Raw genomic sequence first — 23,027 nt, 5'->3', positions numbered from 1 at the left:
CTACCCACTGGCAGAAATGTTGCATCCAAATAGAGACCTATGAAGAAATAATGAGAACAAAGAGGTATGAAAAAAAACTAGGATTGCTAGCCATAAAATTAATTTCCCAGAGATTAGGGGGAAAAATTGGGTGAGTGAACTGAGAATAAGAGCCAGTCCTGAAGTGTGGTTTCTAACCAGGTCTAGGAAGAAAAGAAAATGGAAGTGAGAAGAAAATAGAGGGAAAATAGAAAATCAAATGAGAAATAAAGTCCGTACTTCTAAGGGGCCAGGAAAGTAAAAGTTCTCACAAGATTCCAACAGGATGGAAGGGAGTGGACAGGGGACATCTGTATTTAGAAATATGTCTGGGTAGTATTGGCTTCTAGGAGACAATGGAACAGTGCCCTCCCTCAAGAGTTGGGAAATGATTTTGAACTTAGAATTCTATACCCAGCCAAACTACCTCAAGTGTGAGGGCCAAACAGAATGATGTGCAAGGACTCAAGACTTTACTCCCAGCCACCATGCTAGTGGGAGTTACTAGAAGATAAACTCTAGCAAAGGAAGGGAGAAAACATCTGGCATGAGATATTTGATATGTGAATACCTGAATATGGCTAACTGGGATTGCAGCAAAGAGAAACATCAGGCTGATACTTGTATAGAAGGTCAAGAGAAACTAAATCAGAAGTTTTAAAAATCCATTTAAAAAATTCCTTGCGAAAGTTACAAAATTATGAGAGTGGATGACTTCTGAAATTGAGATGCCTTTTTTCCAGAAATACAATCTAATCAAGAAGCAAGCTAAAATGTGCCCCCAGATGAGCAGCATGTAAGAAAAGAAAACAAAATTATATTGATGGGTTACCCCATCCACTGGCCTGAGTGTGACAGCAGACTTAGAAGGAAGTGATTGTAATCCTGGTGCAGTGTTTGGCTCCGATGAATATCACATTCCTAGTCACCATTTAAATTATTTATAGTTGGCTTCTGAACTTGAAATCTGAAAATGATTAAAGTATGAGAATTCACCAGACAGAATGGAAATTTTTTTTTACTTAAAGGTGAAAAGAAAGCTACTTCTAACAAGTGAGGAGTTAAGTGTGGAGAAGAGGAGTGAATCCTCAAAAAATCTCAAGCTGATGGACTAAGATGTGAGGCTACTACTCAGCCTAAAAGCATAAAAGTCGGCCGGGCGCGATGGCTCACGCCTGTAATCCCAGCACTTTGGGAGGCTGAGGTGGGCAGATCACAAGGTCAGGAGATCGAGACCATCCTGGCTAACATGGTGAAATCCCGTCTCTACTAAAAATACAAAAAAATTAGCTGGGTGTGGTGGCGGGTGCCTGTAATCCTGGCACTTTGGGAGGCCGAGGCAGGCAGATCACGAGGTCAGCAGATCGAGACCATCCTGGCTAACATGGTGAAACCCCACCTGTACTGTAAAAGTACAAAAAAATTATCCGGGTGTGGTGGCGGGCGCCTATAGTCCCAGCTACTCAGGAGGCTGAGGCAGGAGAATGACGTAAACCCGGGAGGTGGAGCTTGCAGTGAGCCGAGATCGCACCACTGCACTCCAGCCTGGGCGACAGAGCAAGACTGTCTCAAAAACAAAAACAAAAAAAGTGTAAAAGTCACAACCACCAGAATGCAGGGAGAGGTTAGGGAAAGGATGGGTGTGTAGGATAAGATGCTTATCTTTGTGTATATTCAACTGATGTTTAAAGCAACAACCTTCAAAACAAGTAGAAACCCTTAGCAATGTCTCCAGGGAATGGGACTCTAAATTAGAGAATAGACCATGGCTCTTTATTATTTGTCCCCTGGTGCCATAATTATGCATTAATATTATAAATAAAATTCAGCCTGTAGTTATAAAAGTAAGAAGCTTTAACTTGAAATACAAGCTCAATAACTGATGTCATATAGATTAAACACTATAGTAAGCATCTTCACAGGTCTTAGCTTGATTTGAAGCAGTTGTTTGTAATTTAAATCTCACCTCTTCTTGCCCATTCAATTCTGGGATGTCAAGTTAAATGGGAGTTTAGATTTGAAACTGAAGGGGTCATCAAGAGTATGAACTTGAGTGCCATAGTGCCTGGGTTCCAAATCCCTGCCGTTTGACCTAAGTCAAGTAACTTGACCTCTCTGAGCCTCAGTTGCCCCATCTGTAAAGTGGGAGTAACAGTACCCACTCATAGGATTGTAGTGAAGATTGCATTAATATGCACAACAAGTGTCCTTAGGAGGTTGTAGGTAGAGTTCACAAAACTCAACCATCTCACTGCGGCCAAGTGTGCTGAGGCAGGTTGGGGTGGGAGGGACTGTTTTGCCTGCCTATTCTAATGGAAACACACCTTCCATTGCTAGGGGATACCCCCTTCCAGTGCTGGCTCTGTAGCGCCAAGTTCAAAATCAGCTCGGACTTGAAAAGGCACATGATCGTGCACTCGGGGGAGAAGCCTTTCAAGTGCGAGTTCTGCGACGTCCGCTGCACCATGAAGGCGAATCTCAAATCGCACATCCGCATCAAGCACACCTTCAAGTGTCTGCACTGTGCCTTCCAGGGCCGGGACCGGGCTGACCTCCTGGAGCACAGCCGGCTGCACCAGGCCGACCACCCGGAGAAATGCCCAGAGTGCAGCTACTCCTGCTCCAGCGCGGCCGCCCTGCGCGTGCACAGCAGAGTCCACTGTAAGGACCGTCCCTTCAAGTGTGACTTCTGCAGCTTCGACACGAAGCGGCCCAGCAGCCTGGCCAAGCACATCGACAAAGTGCACAGGGACGAGGCCAAGACGGAGAACTGGGCCCCTCTGGTCAAGGAAGGGCTCAGAGAGAGCAGCTCTCAACATGTGGCCAAGATCGTGACACAGAGGGCCTTCCGCTGTGAGACCTGCGGCGCCTCCTTCGTCAGGGATGACTCTCTGAGATGCCACAAGAAGCAGCACAGTGATCAGAGCGAGAACAAGAACTCGGACTTGGTCACCTTCCCACCGGAAAGCGGTGCGTCGGGGCAGCTCAGCACCCTGGTCTCCGTGGGGCAGCTCGAGTCTCCGCTAGAGCCCAGCCAAGACCTCTAGCTCAGCCGAAGAGGGTCGTCAGCTGTCGGAACTTCTGAGCGGTACTGTTGCCCAGCCCTCCAAAGGTGTGAGGCCAGTGAGACAAGTTTTGGGCACCGCTTGTGGGGCTGGCTGCTCCAACTTCACAGGCCTCCGGAGGCGATGGCTGGGGCGACAGTGATGAAAGCAAAACAGTGCTGTGGAGACACTTCTCGCATTTGTCCCTTCCCTCCAAGGATTATCTGAGCAAGTCGACTTGGTCATTCAAAGGAGGGGTCCACCGAGCCCTGCTCTCTCCCATGGGGATAGCTTCTACGTAATGAATTCCAATTTTAAAACTGATCCATCTCTGATGGAATTATTAAACTAGTTAGACGATATAGAAAACGAAAACGAATCTCTGTAGTGGAAAGGGTTAAGGTGAGGAAGGTGTACATGAAGGGTCTGGGGTTGCTGGAAAACTTCTATTTCATAACCTGGGTGATTGTTCTAAGTGTTTGCCTTATGTTTGTGTGGTTTCTTTTACCTGTTGTCTTACAATAAAAAAGGCAGACTCATGGTAGTGTGATGTAAGGAATACTCAATTTTGCAGTCCTCCACAGACAGTTATGGTAGGAGGTTCTCCATCCCCAGCCCCCACCCCATTCAGTAACTTAATTATAAATGCACGTTGCATTTCTCAATGAGTTCCTACTGTAGTAAAACGAAATGCAGTTTGATCTGGAGGTGGCGCCAAAGATCAAGCTAACTAGCCCAGCCTGTGCTTGTCTGTTGTGGAATTCAAAATTCTGTTTACTTCTATTTGGAGAGAAAAGTCTAGGGGCCCAGTGGGCCCTGAGCTTAGTGCTGGGATATGTGATACGTGGGACAGCCTCACACCAGCATCTGTTTCATCACGGAAAGCATTTAGTGTTTGCTGAACTGACAAACTACTGAAAATCCAACCTCTTCTCATAGATGGATCCTTAGGAGGTTATGAAATCTCAGTGGATGTAATACTTACCCAAAGTTGCTTGGTTTCTACTTTTGGCATCTTGCCTTCAAATACTCTTTTTTAATATAAATTCTTGTGTGCCCTCATCAAACTGAATATCTCTGGAATTGAAACAGATTAAGTGGATCCATTGTTCTTGGTAAATGAGGAAAAAAGGATGTAAAATGTTATAGATGGTATGGAAGGCACTATTTCACTTGTGAACTAGAGGTACCTAGTTTGTTAATGGTGGTAGTTTGGGCAAATCTGACTCCGTTGAAGTTTTCCATCAGGGTGATAGCATACTGCTGAGTCTCTATTGTAAGAAGAAAAGAGACCCAGGATAGAATTAGTCTCTTTGGAAATAATGGTTTTGATCAGAAAAGTGTTTGGTTACTGAATGCTGGTGCGATTGTACAGTTGCTATTGTTACCTTTCTGCTGTTTGTCGTTGAGTCTGATCTGCGTTTCTGTTCTAGAAGGTTGTTGACATCTCAAGTGGGAACCCATAGATTGAAATCACATAAACCTTCCTTGTATTTCTTGTTGTAGCTCTTTAGATAAAGAGGAAAGATATCAGCCTTTTTAGAAGGCTTTTTTGTTGTTGTTATTAACAGCTGTATGGACTTTAAGGGTTTTATATCCAAGCTGGTATCACCCAGCAAACTTGGATTCCCAGTAAAGCAGAGGTGAGTAAAAAGCTATGAACCCAGTATTAAATACTTCAGGCAGTGAAGGGGCCATAAAGTTTTTTGCAACTACTCAGCTCTGTGGTTTTAGTGCAAAAGCAACCATAGATTGCAAGAAAAAACAAATGTGTCTGTGTTCCAATAAAACTTTACAAAAACAGGTGGCAGGCTCAATTTGGCCCATGGTCCTAGAATATAGCAAACTCTCCTGCAGAGGACTTTGCTCGGAACTGGCAAGTGTGACTTGTAAAACACATGAAAAGATACCAAATTTTCTGGCAGAGACACAAATGGGATTTGCACAAAGCTGAGAGTGTAGTTCAAGAGACTAAGGCTGAATGAGTATTATAAAAAACTTGGGGAAACGGAAAAGAATTTTTGAGACTGGTAAGAATTCCAACATTCAGAAAAGTAGGCGCAGAGGGAAGTCTAGGACCAGGAAACTTCTAGGAGTAGGGGTGGTCTTACCGTTTCTAGGAAATTAGAAGGTGGCAGTGAGTGGAGTTAAATCATTCAGAAGTGGGGGCTGAACTGGCTAAACCTGCTAGAATGAGACTTAAAATGTACAGGTAATGACCAATTAAAACAGCCTTAATAGAAGCAGCTAACATGGCACAGACCAGAATGGCAATTCTTACACCAGCCTCCATTTGCAGAGCCCTCTGGATCTGGAAGAGGAAACAGAGTGTTTGCAGTTTGACTTCACCTGAGCCCCGGGGATCCACAAACTTTTCCAGTTAAGGGCCAGATAGTAAATGTTTTGAGCTTTGCTGGTCCTACTTGTCATCAGCTCTGTTGCCCCGGCTGTTACAGCACAGAGGCTCCAACTCAGCCACTGTAATGCAGCTACAGAGAATAGGGAAGGAAATAGGTTTGGCTGTGGGCCAATAAAACTTTATTTATAAAAAGGACATGATTTGGAAGGCCAGTCTATTAACCCCTGAGTACAAGCAACAGGGTGATTGGCCTTGGATAAAAGGCAAGGGAGAAATGTTAACACGAAATTGTGCCAGCATCAGTAATGAGTGTCTATGGTCCCAGCTACTTGAGAGACTGAGCTGGAAAGAACTATCTGAGCCCAAGGGTTCAAGTCCAGCCTGGGTAGCAATACGACTCCATCTTTAAAAAAATTTCATGGGGCCACTTTAAGGAAGGTGTTGCTTCATGCCACAGACAGATGAGTTTCCCGTCAGGTATTGGGGAAAACTGGATCCTTTTGATCTTGACTCAGATCAGCTTGTAAAATCCCCATTGAAGAGCAGAAATCAAGGCAATCTCCTGCCCCTCTGCTTAAGGTTTCTTGCTGCCTTCTAGACACTACAGAGCACAAATAGCTCATTTGTCTCCCTGTATTTAACCTCTTCTAAGAAAGCAGATGAGCCTCAATTCAGGTTGCCATCATGACTCAGCCAGGCACTGCAGTAAGAACTTTACCTGTCTGCAGGTGTTTTTCTGTAGGGTGAGGCACTCGCCTGGGACATGAGACTTAAGGGAGTACTGAGAACTCAGTCGCCAAAAAATATTTGAATGCCGATTGGCAAATGGTGGCCTCACAGGTCATCTGCTTTGTTTTCGTAGTTTTGTGGAAAGTTGGCCTGGGATTAGGGCAAGTCAGGGCTCTGCAAGCAGAGTTGGAGCCCATGATTAGAGTTCTGACATCCTGTTCATTGTAGGTTTCTTTTGCATCCATTTTGGTTTTTAAAAAGTTGCATTATGGTATTTATCAGTTGAGATCTGGGATACTACCTTAAATGTGTGCCTGAGGCCATGGCCTCTCCCACCCCACCTAGCCCCTGTCCCTCGTTTAAATGCAGAAACTGAAGGATAAGGGGAAGAAACTTCCTAAAACATAACAATTTGACACAGTAATAAATTGGGTTAGGGTGGTGATTTCCTAGAAGTCTCTTTTTTTCCCTTGAGATGGAGTTTCACGCTTGTCACCCAGGCTGGAGTCCAATGGTGCGATCTTGGCTTACCGCAACCTCCGCCTCCTGGGTTCAAGCAATTCTCCTACCTCAGCCTCCTGAGTAGCTGGAATTACATATGCCTGCCACCATGACCTGCTAATTTTCTGTATTTTTAGTAGAGATGGGGTTTCACTATGTTGGCCAGGCTGGTCTCGAACTCCTGACATCATGATCCACCTGCCTCGGCCTCCCAAAATGCTGGGATTACAGGCATGAGCCACCGTGCCTGGCCAAAAGCTGCCTCTTTTAAATATTTAACTGACAAAGACTGTATATATTCAGTGTCTATAATGTGTTGACTGGAAATACCTAAGCATTGTGTAATGACTACCACAGATCAACACAGCCACCACAACCCATGCTGTGCCTTACAACCCAAAATTTGTTCATGTCATGACAAAGATTGTGCCCTTTGATCAACATCTCCCCGTTTCCCCCAACTCCTGGCAACCATCCTTCTACTCTGAGAAGCCACCTTTTTTTTTTAGTTATAAGCTAATGCAGTTGAAGATGGGATATCCCTGCCTCGTTCAGCTAGAGGGATGTCACGTGAGTCTGTTTCCTCTTCTGTAAAATGGGTCGTCCCGGCATTTGGCCTAATGATACAATCTACTGACTTAAGAGAAGTTGGCTCCCCCGTCTCCCCCACCCCCTGAGCCCTGCTTGCTTTTTTTCTTTTGTAGGGGGAGGAGGAATAACCAAGATCTAGGTACTGTGGCCTTATGATCAGCAGGGATCATGACTTGTATCTTCCCATGCCCCACACCACACACATCTTTAACACATAGTCCCAGATGACACCTTAAGCTTCAACCAGGACGGCAGGTCGTGTCCTTAACACTGCTGGAAAGTCACACATAAGCTGCTGCTTGCCTCCCCACCTAGTCACACACCATAACTCTACAAAGGACACGGGGAAGCAGGTTCCTCTGGAGTGGGCTGTGCCGGTTAAAACCTGGAAGGGGAGATGCTGAACCCATGAGCATCCTCTGCTCTGCACAGTAAGGCAGGCTCATAGGGGTTGGAGGTATTAAGCACGTGATGTGGGTCCTAAAGACCCTGAGGTGTTCTGTTCACAAGCATTTGTCTTATCGGGGCTTTATGGGGACAGTTTTGCCTGCTGCTTGTGGATGTTGGGCCAAGACAGTCTTCCAAGGGATCCTAAGGCTCTACTCCAGCAGCACTCAACCGCGCCTGCCTGCCGCGGTCCCCTGGGAGCCTCGTTGGTGTCTGAGCTCTCTCGGGGGAGCTACAAGGGCATCTCTACTTTCTAAAGTTCTGCAGGTGATTGTAGCGTGGAACCAGGGTGGGAAGAGTCGCGCGAGTTGGAGATGGACCGTGGTCACGGACTGTGCTGTCACGAAGGGCCCCGTAGTCAGGAGGCCCCCTGTGGAGTTGCATGTTCTGTCACCAACTGGAAATTGCTTAATTTTTTGAATAACAATTTTGAAAATATTTTGCATTGAGCTTTGCAAATAACATAGCCAGTTTTCTGAAGACAAGGGCATACCTAAGCCTGTCTGCATCACTAATAAGCTGTGGGAAGGGCCTTTGACCATTGAAATCAAGACTCCTGGATAGGGGTGACCATCCAGGTCTCTGGATGGGAGGAACAAGCACTGGCGCCCACTAACATTCACTCGCGTCCCCTCCATGATTTTGATGGGACCTCACAATGGAAGGCATTTGCCTTCATCTTTGCAAGGAAAATTGATCTTCAGAGACGTTAACTCACTCAGCGTCATGCAGCTGGTACAGGAGAGTCTAACCTGCTGTGCTGGACCCGGGCACCTGTAGTCTTTCTTCACTAGCTTCCTTTTTTTTTTTTTTTTTTGAGGCAGAGTCTTGCTCTGTCACCCAGGCTGGAGTGCAGTGGTACTCACTGCAGCCTCTGCCCCCCAGGTTCAAGCAATTATCCCACATCAGCCTCCCGAGTAGCTGGGATTACAGGCACATGTCACCACACCTGGCTAATTTTTGTATTTTCAGTAGAGACGGTTTCACCATGTTGCCCAGGCTGGTCTTGAACTCCTGACCTCAAGTGATCCGCCCGCTTCGGCCTCCCAAAGTGCTGGGATTAGAAGTGTGAGCCACCATGCCCAGCCTTCTACTAGCTTCCTTAACCTCTCACCTTAGTCTAGGGCGTCTCCCACTTGCAGAGGTGGGCAGCTCAGGAACAGAATCATGAGTTCTAAGTGTTGAGATAGAACAAAGTCTTTTTTGCAAGAATGATGAGGTCTATAGTAGGATGGGAAAAAATTTCAAATGTGAGTATCATTAGGTTGGAAAAATGTCCCTGGGCTGCGTGTGTGCTGGGGCAAGTATTGCGGGAATGACCAACATTGCATTCCCCCAACATAGGCAGGTTACAAAATTATAAATTTTGCTCAAATGCTGATCTCTGGTAACCAAACATGGATTATTTATGTGAGTTTCAGTGGCCACCTGAGCTTGAGAAGCTACTCTTAGGAGACGCTCACGATTGCATCTCGTTTACTCCCCACAGGCTGCTTCAGATGCTTTTTTTTTTTTTTTCTTTAGAGATGGGGTCTTGCTTTGTTGCCCAGGCTGGTCTCAACTCCTAGCCTCAAGCTATCCTCCCCACTTGGCCTCCCAAAGTGCTTTTTACAGCTGTGAGCCACTGCACCTGGCCCACTTCTATTTTAATAGAGATGCAAGTGAAGGCATGAGAGACAGAAGCCTGTCTGAGGTCAAGCAGCTTGTTAGGATTAGAACCTGTGTCTTGGGTCTCTGAGGTAGATCCCCTTTCAATACCCCATGCCCCTTGCTTAGGAGACCTGCTTTAAGACAGTTCATTCTGAATCATGGACCCGTTTGGTAATTCGATGAAATCCGTGAATCTGCTCAGTGATGTTTAAAAGAATAAAATGCATAGGTTTGCAAAAGGAACCATTGCCATTAAAATAGTTATCAAAATATTTTTTAAATCGTTAGGTGTGTTTTTATTAACATTAAATACAAGCTCTGGCAGCAGATCTAGTCACTACTTTTATTTTGAACTAGCAATCTACAGTGGCCATGATGTTATATGAAAATATCCAATTTATTTTGTTGACTAAAGCACAGGTTGGCTAATGCTACTGTGATTTGGTGCCTACATCCAAAATTGGCAGAAATACTGGATTTCGTTCAGAGGCTAGTGAAACTAAAGATTCATTTTCTGGCCAGGTGCAGTGACTCATGCCTGTAACCTAAGTATTTTGGGAGGCCAAGGTGGGCAGATCACTGAAGGCCAGGAGTTTGAGACCAGCCTAGGCAACAAAGTGAGACCCTGCCTCTACACAAAATTTTAAAAAGATTTTCACACACAAGTTCCTGGACTTGCAAAATTCCGTACACTGTCCCCCTGACCTCAGATCTCTGATGTTAAGGCTGGGCACAGTGACTCACACCTATAACCCCAACACTTTGGGAGGCCGAGGAGGACAGATCATTTGAGGCCAGGAGTTCGAGACCAGCCTGGCTAACATGGTGAAACCCTGTCTCTCCTAAAAATACAAAAATTAGCCGGGTGTAATGGCATGTGACTATAATCCCTGCTACTCAGGAGGCTGAGGCATGAGCATTGCTTGAACCAAGGAGGCGGAGGTTGCAGTGAGCTGAGATCATACCACTGCACTCCAGCCTGGGTGACACAGCAAGGCTCTGTCTCAAAGTCTGATGTTAAAGGAGTTTCTGGGGTCCAGTTTTCTTGGTAAAATTTTGACTTGCAATTGCTTCCATCTTAACCAGAACAAGTAGAACCAGCATTTGAATATGTATTCCCCCACATAAACAAAACAAAACAAAAAACAAAAAAAAAACCCTTTGGGCCAGGTACAGTGGCTCATGCCTGTAATCCCAGCACTTTGGAAAGCCGAGGTGAGAGGATCCCTTGAGCTCAGGAGTTCGAGACCAGCCTGGGCAACATGGTGAGACCTCATCTCTATAAAAAAAAACCCTTGCATTTGGGAAGGATTCTGCAAACAGGGCTCTTTGTAATACCTCTCTCTTAGTCTTTTCCCCATAAACTGCTCTTAGGATGGCTCAATCTCCATGTGTTAGTTTGAGGGACTTAGGCATACAGAAAACAAATGTACATTTGTCAGTCCCAAAATTCTAAAGACATTGCACTAGTGCTGTTTCTCACGCTGTGTGATATCTATTTCTTGAAAGGTCACAAAAGACTGATTTCATCCTAATGCCAAGGGCAGGATTCTTGTCCCATAGTTGGGAGGGGCAACACATGAATAACAGTTAATTCTAGTACCCAGTCCGGTGTCATCTGCACTTGTTAACTTTAAGCATCCTTTTGATAAACTATCTCTTTAAAAGAAATTGATTCTCTGTGTATAGTTCTTTTAAAAGGCATAGACCTGGCCAGGAGCAGTGGCTAATGCTTGTAATCCCAGTGCTTTGGGAGGCCAAGATATGAGCATTGCTTGAGGCCAGGAGTTTGAGACCAGCCTGGGCAACATAGAGTAGACCCCGTCCCTACAAAAAACTTTAAAAATTAGCCAGGTATGATGGCATGCATCTGTAGTTGCAGCTACTCGGGAGGCTGAGGCAGGAGGATGTCTTGAGCCCAGGAGACTGAGGCTGCTATGATCTATGATCACACCACTACAGCCTGGGCAACAGAACTTTTCATGAATGAATGAATGAATGCATAGACAACCCTGGATTTTGAGAAAAACCAAATATTAGCTGTACTTCAGTTATCCATTTGTCCCTGGTTGCAAGAAAACAGTTTTTATATGAATGTTTAAGAGAGTCAATGGTGCAGATGTCATTTAAAATTTTTAATCTTTGAAAGAATAATTTTTATTCTAGATACTCATCTCTTCACTAATCCTAGCCCAGTCTCTAGTCCAGAGCCATAACTGCACCACTGTATACCAGGTTGGGCAACAGAGAAAAACCCTGTTTCCAAAAAGAAAAAAAATTTAAAAAAGTTCTTAGCGCATGGTGGTAGGTTACCTAAAAGAGGTGGATTACCGCTGGAGAAACTGGGTGAAGCATACAAGGGATTTTTCTGTATTACTTCTTACAACTGCACATGAATCTACAATTATCTCAAAAATTTCAATTTAACTAGCAGGTTATTTGCTAGAGTTGATCCATAGGCCATAATTTCCTAACTCCTGCTCTAGCCGGTCAGAGCAGCTTATGAAATATGGTATTGAATTTTAAACTATTGCTTTAAAAATTTTTTTTATTAATACATGATATTTGTGATTATAGGATACATGTGATATTTTGTTACATGCGTCGAATGTGTCATGATCTAGTCAATGTATTTGGGGTGTCTATCGCCTCGAGTATTCTTTTTTTTTTTTTTTTGAGACAGCCTCACTGTGTTGCCCAGGCTGGAGTGCAGTGGCACGATCTCTGCTCACTGCAACCTCCACCTCCCAGTTCAAGCAAATCTCCTGCCTCAGCCTCCTGAGTAGCTGGGATTACAGCCGCCCGCCACCACGCCTGGCTGATTTTTGTATTTTTAGTAGAGATGGAGTTTCGCCATGTTGGCTAGGCTGGTCTCAAACTCCAGACCTCAGGTGATCCACCCTCCTTGGCCTCCCGAAGTGCTGGGATTACAGGCATGAACCACTGCACCTGGCCAAGTATTTACCATTTCTAGGTGTTGGGGACATTTTAAGTCCTCTCTTTTAGCTGCTTTAAAATACCAACACAGGTCAGGTACGGTGGCTCATGCCTGTAATCCCATCTCTTTGGGAGTCCAAGGCAGGAGAATCACGAGATCAGGAGTTCGAGACCAGCCTGGCCAGCGTGGTGAAACCCCATCTCTACTAAAAATACAAAAATTAGCCGGGCATGGTGGCAGGCACCTGTAATCCCAGCTACTCAGGAGGCTGAGGCAGGAGAATCACTTGATCCCGGGAGGCGGAGGTTGTGGTGAGCTGAGATCGTGTCAGTGCACTCCAGTCTGGGTGAAAGAGCAAAACTTCGTCTCAAAAAAAAAAAAAAAAGGCCATGAAATACACAATACATTGTAGTAACTATAGTCAACCTATTCTGCTATTGAACATTGGAACTTATTCCTTCTAACTGTATGTTCGTATCCATTGATCAACCTCTGTTCACCACCCCCTACCCCAACACCCACATGCCCTTCCCAGCCTCTGGTATCTGTCAGTCTACTCTCCCTGAGATCAACTTTTTTTTTTCTCACTCACATACAAGCGAGAACATGCATATTTGTCTTTCTGTGCCTAGCTTATTTCACTTAACACAATGACCTCCAGTTCCACCCATGTTGCTGCGAATGACAGGATTTTATTCTTTTTATAGCCAAATAGCATTCCATCTATATATGTACCAGATTTTCTTTATCCGTTCGTCTGTTGATGGACACTTAGGTTGATTTTACCTTTGCATTGTGAATAGTGCAGCAATAAACATGAGAATTAAACTGCTTGTATTTCTCAGACTGTTTTTGACGTGAACACAGTATTTGTGATTTTTTTTTCTGATACATGCTGTTCCCAAATATTGGTTTATATTAAGCTCAAATACAAAGGCCTTTGTCATCTTGTTGTGGGTATATTTAGAGACTAGTGTTTCTCAAGAATATATATAAATGATATGAAGTAAATTTGCATGTGTCAAATGTTCATTCCACTCCAAAACTAAACACATCTTTTCTAAATAGGAAAGCATTTATTTATTTAATTTATTTTTGGATATGGAGTCTCACTCTGTCACCCAAGCTAGAGTGCAGTGGCATAATCTCGGCTCGCTACAACCTTCACCTCCCAAGTTCAAGCGATTCTCCTGCCTCAGCCTCCCAAGTAGCTGGGACTACAGGCACACGCCACCATGCCAGGTTAATTTTTGTATTTTTTTTTAGTAGAGACAGAGTTTCACCATGTTGGCCAGGCTGGTCTTGAACTCCTAACCTCAAGTGATCCGCCTGCCTCGGCCTCCCAAAGTGGTGTGATTACAGGTGTGAGCCGCCAGGCCTGGCCAGGAAAGCCATTTATAAAAACTCCTACATCCTTAAAACATTTTGTCTTTTAAAATAATGTGCTTTTTTTTTTTTTTTTTTTTTTTTTTTTGGTCAAGCAATACCTGGGGATGTATAGGAAAACATATCTTTTCACTATCCCTTATTTTACCTCCCAAAAAGCAGTCATCATTAATAGTGTCTTGTGTATTTGTAAAAGTTTGTGGGGCTTTTTTGACGTAAAGTCTCACTCCATCACCCAGGCTGGAGTGCAGTGGTGCAATCTTAGCTCACTGCAACCTTCGCGTCCCGGGTTCAAGCGATTCTCGTGCCTTGGCCTCCAAAGTAGCTACGATTACAGGCACATGCCACCACGCCTGGTTAATTTTTGTATTTTTGGTAGAGACAGAGTTTCACCATGTTGGCCAGGCTGGTCTTGAACTCCTGACCTCCAGTGATCTGCCCACCTTGACCTTCCAAAGTGCTGGGATTACAGGCATGAGCCACCATGCCCAGCCAAAAGTTTTGATTTAAAATTTGTCATCGTGGCTGTTTTTGTGTTAGCTGACAAATTAACAATTACAGTAGCTACCAGTGCCAGGTGTTGCTGTGAGTTTCACAAACACCTCAGTATCATCCAGCAACTTTCCAATGTAAGTGATGCTGACCCACATTATGGATGAGGCTCCCACAGGGCAGAGTCATCAGACATCAGCAGTTAGTGCTCCCAGAGCATTTCTTTGCGATGTATCCCTCTAACCACCGTATGTCATTCCTACACACCAAGCAGCAATGACCCTTCTCATCGCCATCTTGTGAATGACATCTCTCTGCTTTCTCTCTCTTCACTGCTTCCATCAACACATGTGCCCCACCTGAGAAGGATGTGCAGTACAAGGTTCCTGCAGGGGTCACTGCCCGTCACCTTGGAGACGCATTCCCATCTGTCATAACACATTGCCTGTGACTATCTCATTAAAGCTGCTTGGTTGGCTGGCATGGTGGCTCATGCCTATAATCCCAGCCCCTTGGGAGGCCAAGGCAGGAGGATCACTTGAGCCCAGGAGTTTCACACCAGCCTGGGCAACAGAGTGAGATTCTGTCTCTATAAAAAAATAAAGGCCGGGCGCGGTGGCTCAAGCCTGTAATCCCAGCACTTTGGGAGGCCGAGACGGGCGGATCACGAGGTCAGGAGATCGAGACCATCCTGGCTAATACAGTGAAACCCCGTCTCTACTAAAAATACAAAAAAAAACTAGCCGGGCGAGGTGGCGGGCGCCTGTAGTCCCAGCTACTCGGGAGGCTGAGGCAGGAGAATGGCGTAAACCCGGGAGGCGGAGCTTGCAGTGAGCTGAGATCCGGCCACTGCACTCCAGTCCGGGCGACAGAGCGAGACTCCGCCTCAAAAAAAAAAAATAATAATAAAAATAAAAATAAAAAATGAGCTGGGCATGGTAGTGTACACCTGTAGTCCCAGGTGCTTGGGAGGTTGAGGTGGGAGGATCGCGTGAAGCCAGCAGTTGAAGGCTGCAGTGAGTTGTTATAGCACCATTGCACCCTAGCCTGGGCAACACAACACAGACCCTATCTCAAAAAAAAGAAAAAAAAAAAAACAGGTTTGAACTATAACTATGTGGGTCCAGTTATATGTGGATTTTCTTCCTCTTCTGCCACCCCTGAGACAGCAAGACTAATCCCTTCTCATCCTCCTCATCCTCAGCCTACTCTGTGAAGATGACGAGAATGAAGACTTGCATGATGATCCACTCCCACTTTTCTCAGTAACGTTTTCTTTTCCCTAGCTTGTACTATTGTGCGAATACAGTATGTAATACATGTACAAAATATGTGCCGTTGGTGCCCCTAACCCCTGCATTGTTCAAGCGTCAGTGCACTGAGGATGCATTGATGATCTGCTCTTCTTTCCTTTAAAATTATTCAAGATTTAAGAATTGTTCTTGGGTAAGCCAAGACTAAAAGAGCACACATCCCCTGACTTTTTCCTCCTTCTCTTCCTCCTCTAGTAATAAACCTTTTTTTTTTTTTTTTTTTTTTTGAGATGGAGTTTCACTCTTGTTGCCCAGGCTGGAGTACAATGGCACGATCTTGGCTCGCTGCAACTTCCGCCTCCTGGGTTCAAGCGATTGTCCTGCCTCAGCCTCCCAAGTAGCTGGAATTATAGGCACCCACCACAACGCCCGGCTAATTTTTGTAGAGATGGGGTTTCACCATGTTGGCCAAGCTGGTCTCGAACTCCAGACCTCAGGTGATCCACCCGCCTCAGCCTCCCAAGTGTTGGGATTACAGGCATGAGCCATGGTGCCTGGCCAAAACTTGCATTTTTATATCCAGTGGACATGGTTGACTATTAAAATAATTCCACATTTGTTTTATTCTACTGTTTGCTGCAAATCAATAGTCCTTCATCTGGAAAATGGAGACTGTAGTGGAGTGAACAAAACACATACCCTGACAGAGGTCACCCCGGCTGTGCAAAGCAACATCTATTGCTTGTTGGCCAAGAATGCTGGATGGTGTATTAGTCAGTTATTGCTAAGATAATGCCCCATAACAAACCACCCCCAAAAGCCCAGGGCCTTACAGCAAGTGCTTATTTTTCTGGCTCATGATTGAACAGGGCAGCTCTGTTCTAGGCTTCTGGGTAACTGGGCATGGCTTCAGATTTAGATTGGATTCAGTTCTATTCCCTGGATCACTACATTCTCCCTGGGTCAACAATGAATGATTTTCTCATGGCAGATCACAGGAATGCAAGAGGGCAAGCAAACTCACAAAACAGGGTAGAGCCCCTCTTTGCATCATGTCTACTAATGTTCCACTACTAATGATGCAAGTCCAGCATCAGAGGGTGGGGAAATATACTTTGTGTGCAGTGGGAGAGCTCTGCAAATTTATATCACAAAGGGTGTGCACAAAGAATCCTATCCCAGGGAAGTAAAAACTGGCCCCAATAGTCTTATCCAGGGATCAGCTAACTACAGTCCAGGGACTAAGTCTGTCCTGCCACCTGTTTTTGTAAATAGTTTTATTTGAATCTCAGTCTACATGGAGATCATTGTAGATTCACATGCAGCCATGAGGAATAATAAAGAAATATCTCTTCTACATTTTGCCCAGATTTCCCCACTGGTAATCCACCACCTTTTTGGGGGGGGTTGTTTTGTTTTGTTTTTTGAGACGGAGTTTCGCTCTGGTTGCCCAGGCTGGAGTGCAGTGGCGCAATCTCTGCTCACTGTAACCTCCACCTCCCAGGTTCGAGTGATTCTCCTGCCTCAGTCTGTTGGATTACAGGCGCCTGCCACCACACCCGGCTAATTTTATATTTTTAGTAGAGGCTGGTCTCGAAATTCTGACCTCAGGTGATCCACCCACCTCAGCCTCTCAAAGTGCTGGGATTACAGGTGTGAACCAGTGCCCCCGGCCCAGTGCCCGGTTAATTTTTGTATTTTTAGTAGAGATGGGGTTTCATGATCTTGGCCAGGCTGCTCTTGAACTCCTGACCTTGTGATCCACCCACCTCAGCCTCCCAAAGTGCTGGGATTGTAGACATGAGCCACCGCGCCCGGCCTGGATATTTTTAACTTGGTTTTCTGCCACTGTCTGGAAAGTACTAGGGTGACAAACCGAAAAGAGCTTTTTATAATGCAATTTGTGAATTGCATGTAATCTCTCCTTTCTAGATGTGAGTCTGGAGAACAAACTGCCTTCCTGGGCCGGGCACAGTGGCTCACGCCTGTAATTCCAGCACTTTGGGAGGCTAAGGTGGGCAGATCACGAGGTCAGGAGATCAAGACCATCCTGGCTAACATGATGAAACCCTGCCTCTACTAAAAATTACAAAAAAATTAGCCGGGCGAGGTGGCGGGTGCCTGTAGTCCCAGCTACTTGGGAGGCTAAGGCAGGAGAATGGCGTGAACCTGGGAGGCGGAGCTTGCAGTGAGCTGAGATCATGCCACTGCACTCCAGCCTGGGCGACAGAGCAAGACTCCATCTCAAAAAAAAAAAAAAAAAATTGCCTTCCTAGTCTTCTTTGTTATTCCTCCAGGATTCTAATTTAGGATAAACAGGAGTTTATTCAGTTAGTGTAACAGTCATTTCAGCAGCTCACCTTGTTACTGCAAAAAAAACCCATTTCCATCATAGAGTGGGTCTATTGCCTGACTCCATCTATAGTTTACCTCCCACTCTTACGCTTTTGTTCAATAAAATATTACCAAAAATTTACCACTCCTTTTCTTTTTTGAGACAGAGTCTCACTCTGCCACCCAGGCTGGAGGGCAGTGACGCGATCTTAGCTCACTGCAACCTACCCCTCCCGGGTTCAAGCGCTTCTTCTGCTTCAGCCTCCCAAGGATCTGGGATTACAAGCTGTACCACCATGTCCAGCTCATTTTTGGTTTTTGTTTTTCGTTTTGGGTAGAGACGGGCTTTCACCATCTTGGCCAGGCTGGTCTTGACCTCCTGCCTTCAAATGATCAACTCACCCCAGCCTCTCAAAGTGCTGGGATTATAGGTATGAGCCACCGTGCCCGGCCACCACTCCTCTTAAGAAGTATTAATATTGGCTGGGTGCTGTGGCTCACGCCTGTAATCCCAGCACTTTGGGAGGCCGAGGCGGGCGGATCACGAGGTCAGGAGATCAAGACCATCCTGGCTAACGTGGTGAAACCCCATCTCTACTAAAAATACAAAAAATCAGCCGGGCATGGTGGCAGGGCCTGTAGTCCCAGCTACTTGGGAGGCTGAGGCAGGAGAAAGGCGTGAACCCGGGAGGCGGAGCTTGCAGTGAGCCAAGATGGCACCACTGCATTCCAGCATGGGTGACAGAGCGAGACTCCGTCTCAAAAAAAAAAAAAAAAGAAGTATTAATATTGTATTGGGAGACAATACACTAATGTATTATTGGTATTTTCATAAGAAAAGAAAATATAAGACAGTCACTCGTTTTCATTATATGCATTAAAGTCATGTATTATACAGAAATGTTGGAAAATACAAAATAATACAGGAAAGTAGAATTACCTTTATAATCTAGTCCCAAATCTATAGGCCACTACTGCTAACATTTTGCTCTATTAGCCTTTTGCTCTATTATGTTTTTACATCATTGTATGGTGTATGTTAATGTATGTACAATGTGAACATTTTCTTTTCCCTTCTTTGAAAACTAATATGGCGTTTCTTCATATTATTACATATGACTTAAAAACATGTTACTTGACCATTAATCTCTTGGTAGACATTTGGTTTTCTTCTAATTTTTTTTAAGAGGTAGGTCTTGCTGTGTTGCCCAGGCTGGAGTGCAATGGGTATCCACCGGTGCAATCGTAGCTCACTGCAGCCTCGAACTCCTGGGCTCAGGCGATTCTCCCACCTCAGCCTACTCCATAACCAGGACTGTGTGTGCCACCTCACCCTGCATTTTTGTAATTAAAAATAATGCTGTATTTATCATCTTAATGCTTCAAGCTCTTTCCGTATATAGGGTTATTTTTTTCAGATAGATTCCCAGAAATTGAATTAATGGGTTAAAGGTTATGAACATTTTTAAGGCTTTTGCTAAACGTTGCCAAATTGTTTTCCACAAGGACTATACCGGTTTACCCTCAGCAGTGGTGAAAGGCCAAAATGGTGACTGTCCCGTTTTCCAAAATGCATATTCTTTTGTTAAGTACTGTACTAATTTAGATAAGCTGATTATTGTTATAGCATTAATAACTCAATGACATTAGTAAAGAATTTTTGAAAATCCATATGAGATCATATTTTTGCATTGTTTAGCTGATATATAGTATATTAAATAAAAGTATACCAAAAATATCAAGGATCATGAGTGTTCTAGTGACCAGGTGTCAATATACATATATAAAATCTACCAACCCCTTAATCAGACAACGTAAGTGCTATAAGCATAAAATCATTTGAAGTTTCATCATTTTTGTACATAACCATCAGCAAAAAGAGGAATTATTTAAAATCTTTTTGTTCCCCAAATGTTGGGAATTTATCCCATAGGCCTTGCTTTGCTGAATCAATATTCAATATCAATTGTGTATAAATCCCGGGACTCGGCAAGGGCTGTAATTCTAATTGGACGGTGATGTTCACAACGGCCAAAAGCTGCCAGCACAATTGGTTTTTGGTGATGACTCTGCTTGAAAATTGCCCGGCAGGGAACCATTTCCAATTGATTATCTTTCATTGCTAATAGCCTCAAAGACTGTTTCTATTCCTATATTTAAATGTAAATCTTGATCGCCGGACAAAGCAGTGATCAAGGAAAGCCAATGGGGTGGGCGCCACAATAAAATAAATGGACAGCTTTGCCGGATTTTCAGTAACTCTGAGGGCAACCTGAAAATTGGAAATGCGCAGCGGTTGACAAAGCTCCTTATGTCAGAAAATGAATGGGAGCTGCCTTGGGGAGGGGCGAGGGCGGGCGCTGGAGGAAATCCTCCCCCAGAGATCCCTTAAAACTTGACATATTTAAAACGAAGGAAGGAGAAATGCACAGCCAGTCTATTTTTTTTTTTTTTTTTGAGACGGAGTTTCGCTCTTGCTGCCCAGGCTGGAGTGCAATGGTGCAATCTTGGCTCACCTCAATCTCCGCCTCCCGTGTTCAAGTGATTCTCCTGCCTCAGCCTCCCAAGTAGCTGGGATTACAGGCGCCCGCCACCATGCCCGGCTAATTTTGTATTTTTCTTTAGTAAAGATGGGGTTTCTCCATGTTGGTCAGGCTGGCCTTGAACTCCCAACCTCAGGTGATCTGCCCATCTTGGTCTCCCAAAATGCTGGGATTATAGGCATGAGCCACCGCACCAGGCCCAGGCAGTATCTATAAAAGGCTACTCATTGTACCCTTATTTCTGTAACCTTGTTTACTTATTTGGGAAAAGATTCAGCACTGCTGCAAAGTAGTTTAAGAATAGCTGAAAATGTGTGATATGAATAATCCAATAAGGGCATAAGAGGGTGTAAAGATTACATGTGGCTTGTCAATTTCATGTTTTCAAATAGCGAATCCTGGCACCCAACATTACTGTTTTTATATCTGTAGAATGGGATTCTTTACAATCTAACTAAAAACTGACACCAAGAGAACAAAACCTTCAGTACCGTGATCTCACCACCAAATGCTTGGAATGGTGCCATAGTTAACAAGAGGAAGGTATTGTCCGTAATCTTTTAAAATAGAAAATAGACAAGTTGGTGCCTTAAGTTCAGAAATACTTATTAAGCACATGTTATGTGCCTGGTCTCGTGCAAGACAACTGAGAAACGCAAGAAAGGTAAGCATCAGCATATAATTGTATTCCTTTGTCTTCTTTTCTTTTTGAGACAGAGTCTTGCTCTATCACCCAGGGCTGGAGTGCAGTGGTGTAATCTCAGCTCACTGCAACCTCCGCTTCCTGGGTTCAAGTGATTCTCCTGCCTCAGCCTCCTGAGTGGGATTACAGGTGTGCACCACCATGCCCAGCTAATTTTTGTAATGTTAGTAGAGATGGGGTTTCACTATGTTGGCTAGGTTAGTCTTGAACTCCTGACCTCAAATAATTTGCCCGCCTTGGCCTTCCAAAGGCCTGAGATTACAGGCATGAGCCACCAAGCCCAGCCCTTTTTGTTTCTTTGTTTTTGGAGACCAGGTCTCATTCTGTTGCCCAGGCTGGAGTACAGTCGTGCAATCATAGCTCACTGAAGCTTCAACCTCCCAGGCTCAGGTGATCCTTCTGCCTCAGCCTCCCAAGTAGCAGGGACCACAGGTGCACGCCACCACACCTGGCTAATTTTTAAAATTATTTGTAGAAATGGGGTTCTCACTGTGTTGCCCAGGCTGGTCTCGAACTCCCAAACTCAAGTGATCCTCCCGCCTCAGCCTCCCAAAGTGCTGGGATTACAGGTTTCAGCCACTACACCCAATCTATATTCCTTTTAAGTAATTGTATTTCTTATTATTATACAAATAATGTATGTTCATTTTTAAAAGAGTTAAATCTTATATATAATTTAAGAAGAGGAAGATGGAGGACAATTTAATAAAGTTGGCTGGGAAAACAATTGTCAATTTGGAAAAAAAGTAGTTAGTTTCCCTACCTTACTCTACTTATAAAACTAAATCCTGGACCATGTGCAGTGGTTCATGCCTATAATCCCAGCACTTTGGGAGGCTGAGGTGGGCGGATCACGAGGTCAGGAGTTTGAGACCAACCTGACCAAAATGGTGAAACCCCATCTCTACTAAAAATACAAAAGTTAGCCGGGCATACTGGTGCATGCCTGTAATCCCAGCCACTCAGGAGGCTGAGGCAGGAGAATCACTTGAACCCGGGGGGCGGAGGTTGCAGTGAGCTGAGATCGCACCACTGCATCCAGCCTGGGCGACAGAGCAAGACTCCATCTCGAAAATAAAAAAAATAAATAAATCCTCACTGATTAAATAACAAAACCTAAGAAGCAAAAACTATGATAGTTGTGGCAGAAAATATAGAAGCATATATTTATGACTTTATTTAAAAGATACAAAACCATCAAATAAAGAGATTTGACACCTCCAGATTTAAAACAGCAATAATGGTAATGGTAATAAGACACCAATAGGATTGGCCAGGTATAGTGGCTCACACCTATAATCCCAACACTTTGGGAGACCAAGGCAGGTGGATCACTTGAGGCCAGGAGCTTAAGACAGCCTGACCAACATAGTGAAACCCTATCTCTACTAAAAATACAAAAAACTAGCCAGGTGTTGTGGTGCGCACCTGTAATCCCAGGTACTCAGGAGGCTGACACAGGAGAATAGCTTGAACCTAGGAGGCAGAGGTCTCAGTGAGCTGAGATCACACCACTGCACTCCAGCCTGGGCAACAGAGTGAGACTCAATCTCAAAAAAAAAAAAAAAGACACCAAAAGGAAAGTAAAAAGGTAAGCAGGCTATGGGGAAAAATATTTTTTGCCTACATTAAACAAATGGTTAACATCCAGCATCCAGAGTGCACAAAGAACTCCTTCAAATCAATCAGAAAAAGTTGATCCTTTGGGGAGAACGTGGACAGAAGCTGTGGACAGACATTGGTTGAAGAGGACAGACGCAGTTAGTGCCACATAAAAAGAGCTGGACTTAACCTGACAGGGAAATAGACCTGAGAACAAGCGAGATTGTTTCCAACTGTAAGACTGGCAGACGTTTTACACCTGGTGATACGCGTGTTGGCAGGGGTAGCTAAAACATAAACATGGGATTTGAGTATCCAGTCCCCAAAATATACAAACTTGCTATGTTGCTCTTGCAAGTAAACACACTGACTCGGACAAAATCGTAAAGACTCCCTAAATGGTCCTGCCCTCAGCTAGTTGTGGAGAATGGAAGACA

General features: G+C 44.5%; 1 protein-coding gene across 2 annotated transcripts in view; it reads left to right on the top strand.

Moving 5' to 3' along the window:
- ZFP64 (ZFP64 zinc finger protein) overlaps positions 1 to 3,606 on the top strand; it is a 99,467-nt gene extending 95,861 nt beyond the window's left edge. For both annotated transcript variants that reach the window (XM_033186762.1, XM_033186763.1), the window contains one exon: positions 2,356 to 3,606. In XM_033186762.1, coding sequence (XP_033042653.1) covers positions 2,356 to 3,065 — 710 coding nt within the window. In that variant the 3' untranslated portion in view covers positions 3,066 to 3,606. The remainder of the gene's footprint in view (positions 1 to 2,355) is intronic.
- Positions 3,607 to 23,027: the final 19,421 nt, after the last annotated feature.

Source organism: Trachypithecus francoisi, unplaced genomic scaffold (assembly GCF_009764315.1).
Source record: "Trachypithecus francoisi isolate TF-2019V2 unplaced genomic scaffold, Tfra_2.0 Lachesis_group21, whole genome shotgun sequence".
Classification (NCBI taxonomy): Eukaryota; Metazoa; Chordata; class Mammalia; order Primates; family Cercopithecidae; genus Trachypithecus; species Trachypithecus francoisi.
Note: the sequence above shows the minus strand (reverse complement) of the source record. Positions and strands in the feature narration are given on the sequence as shown.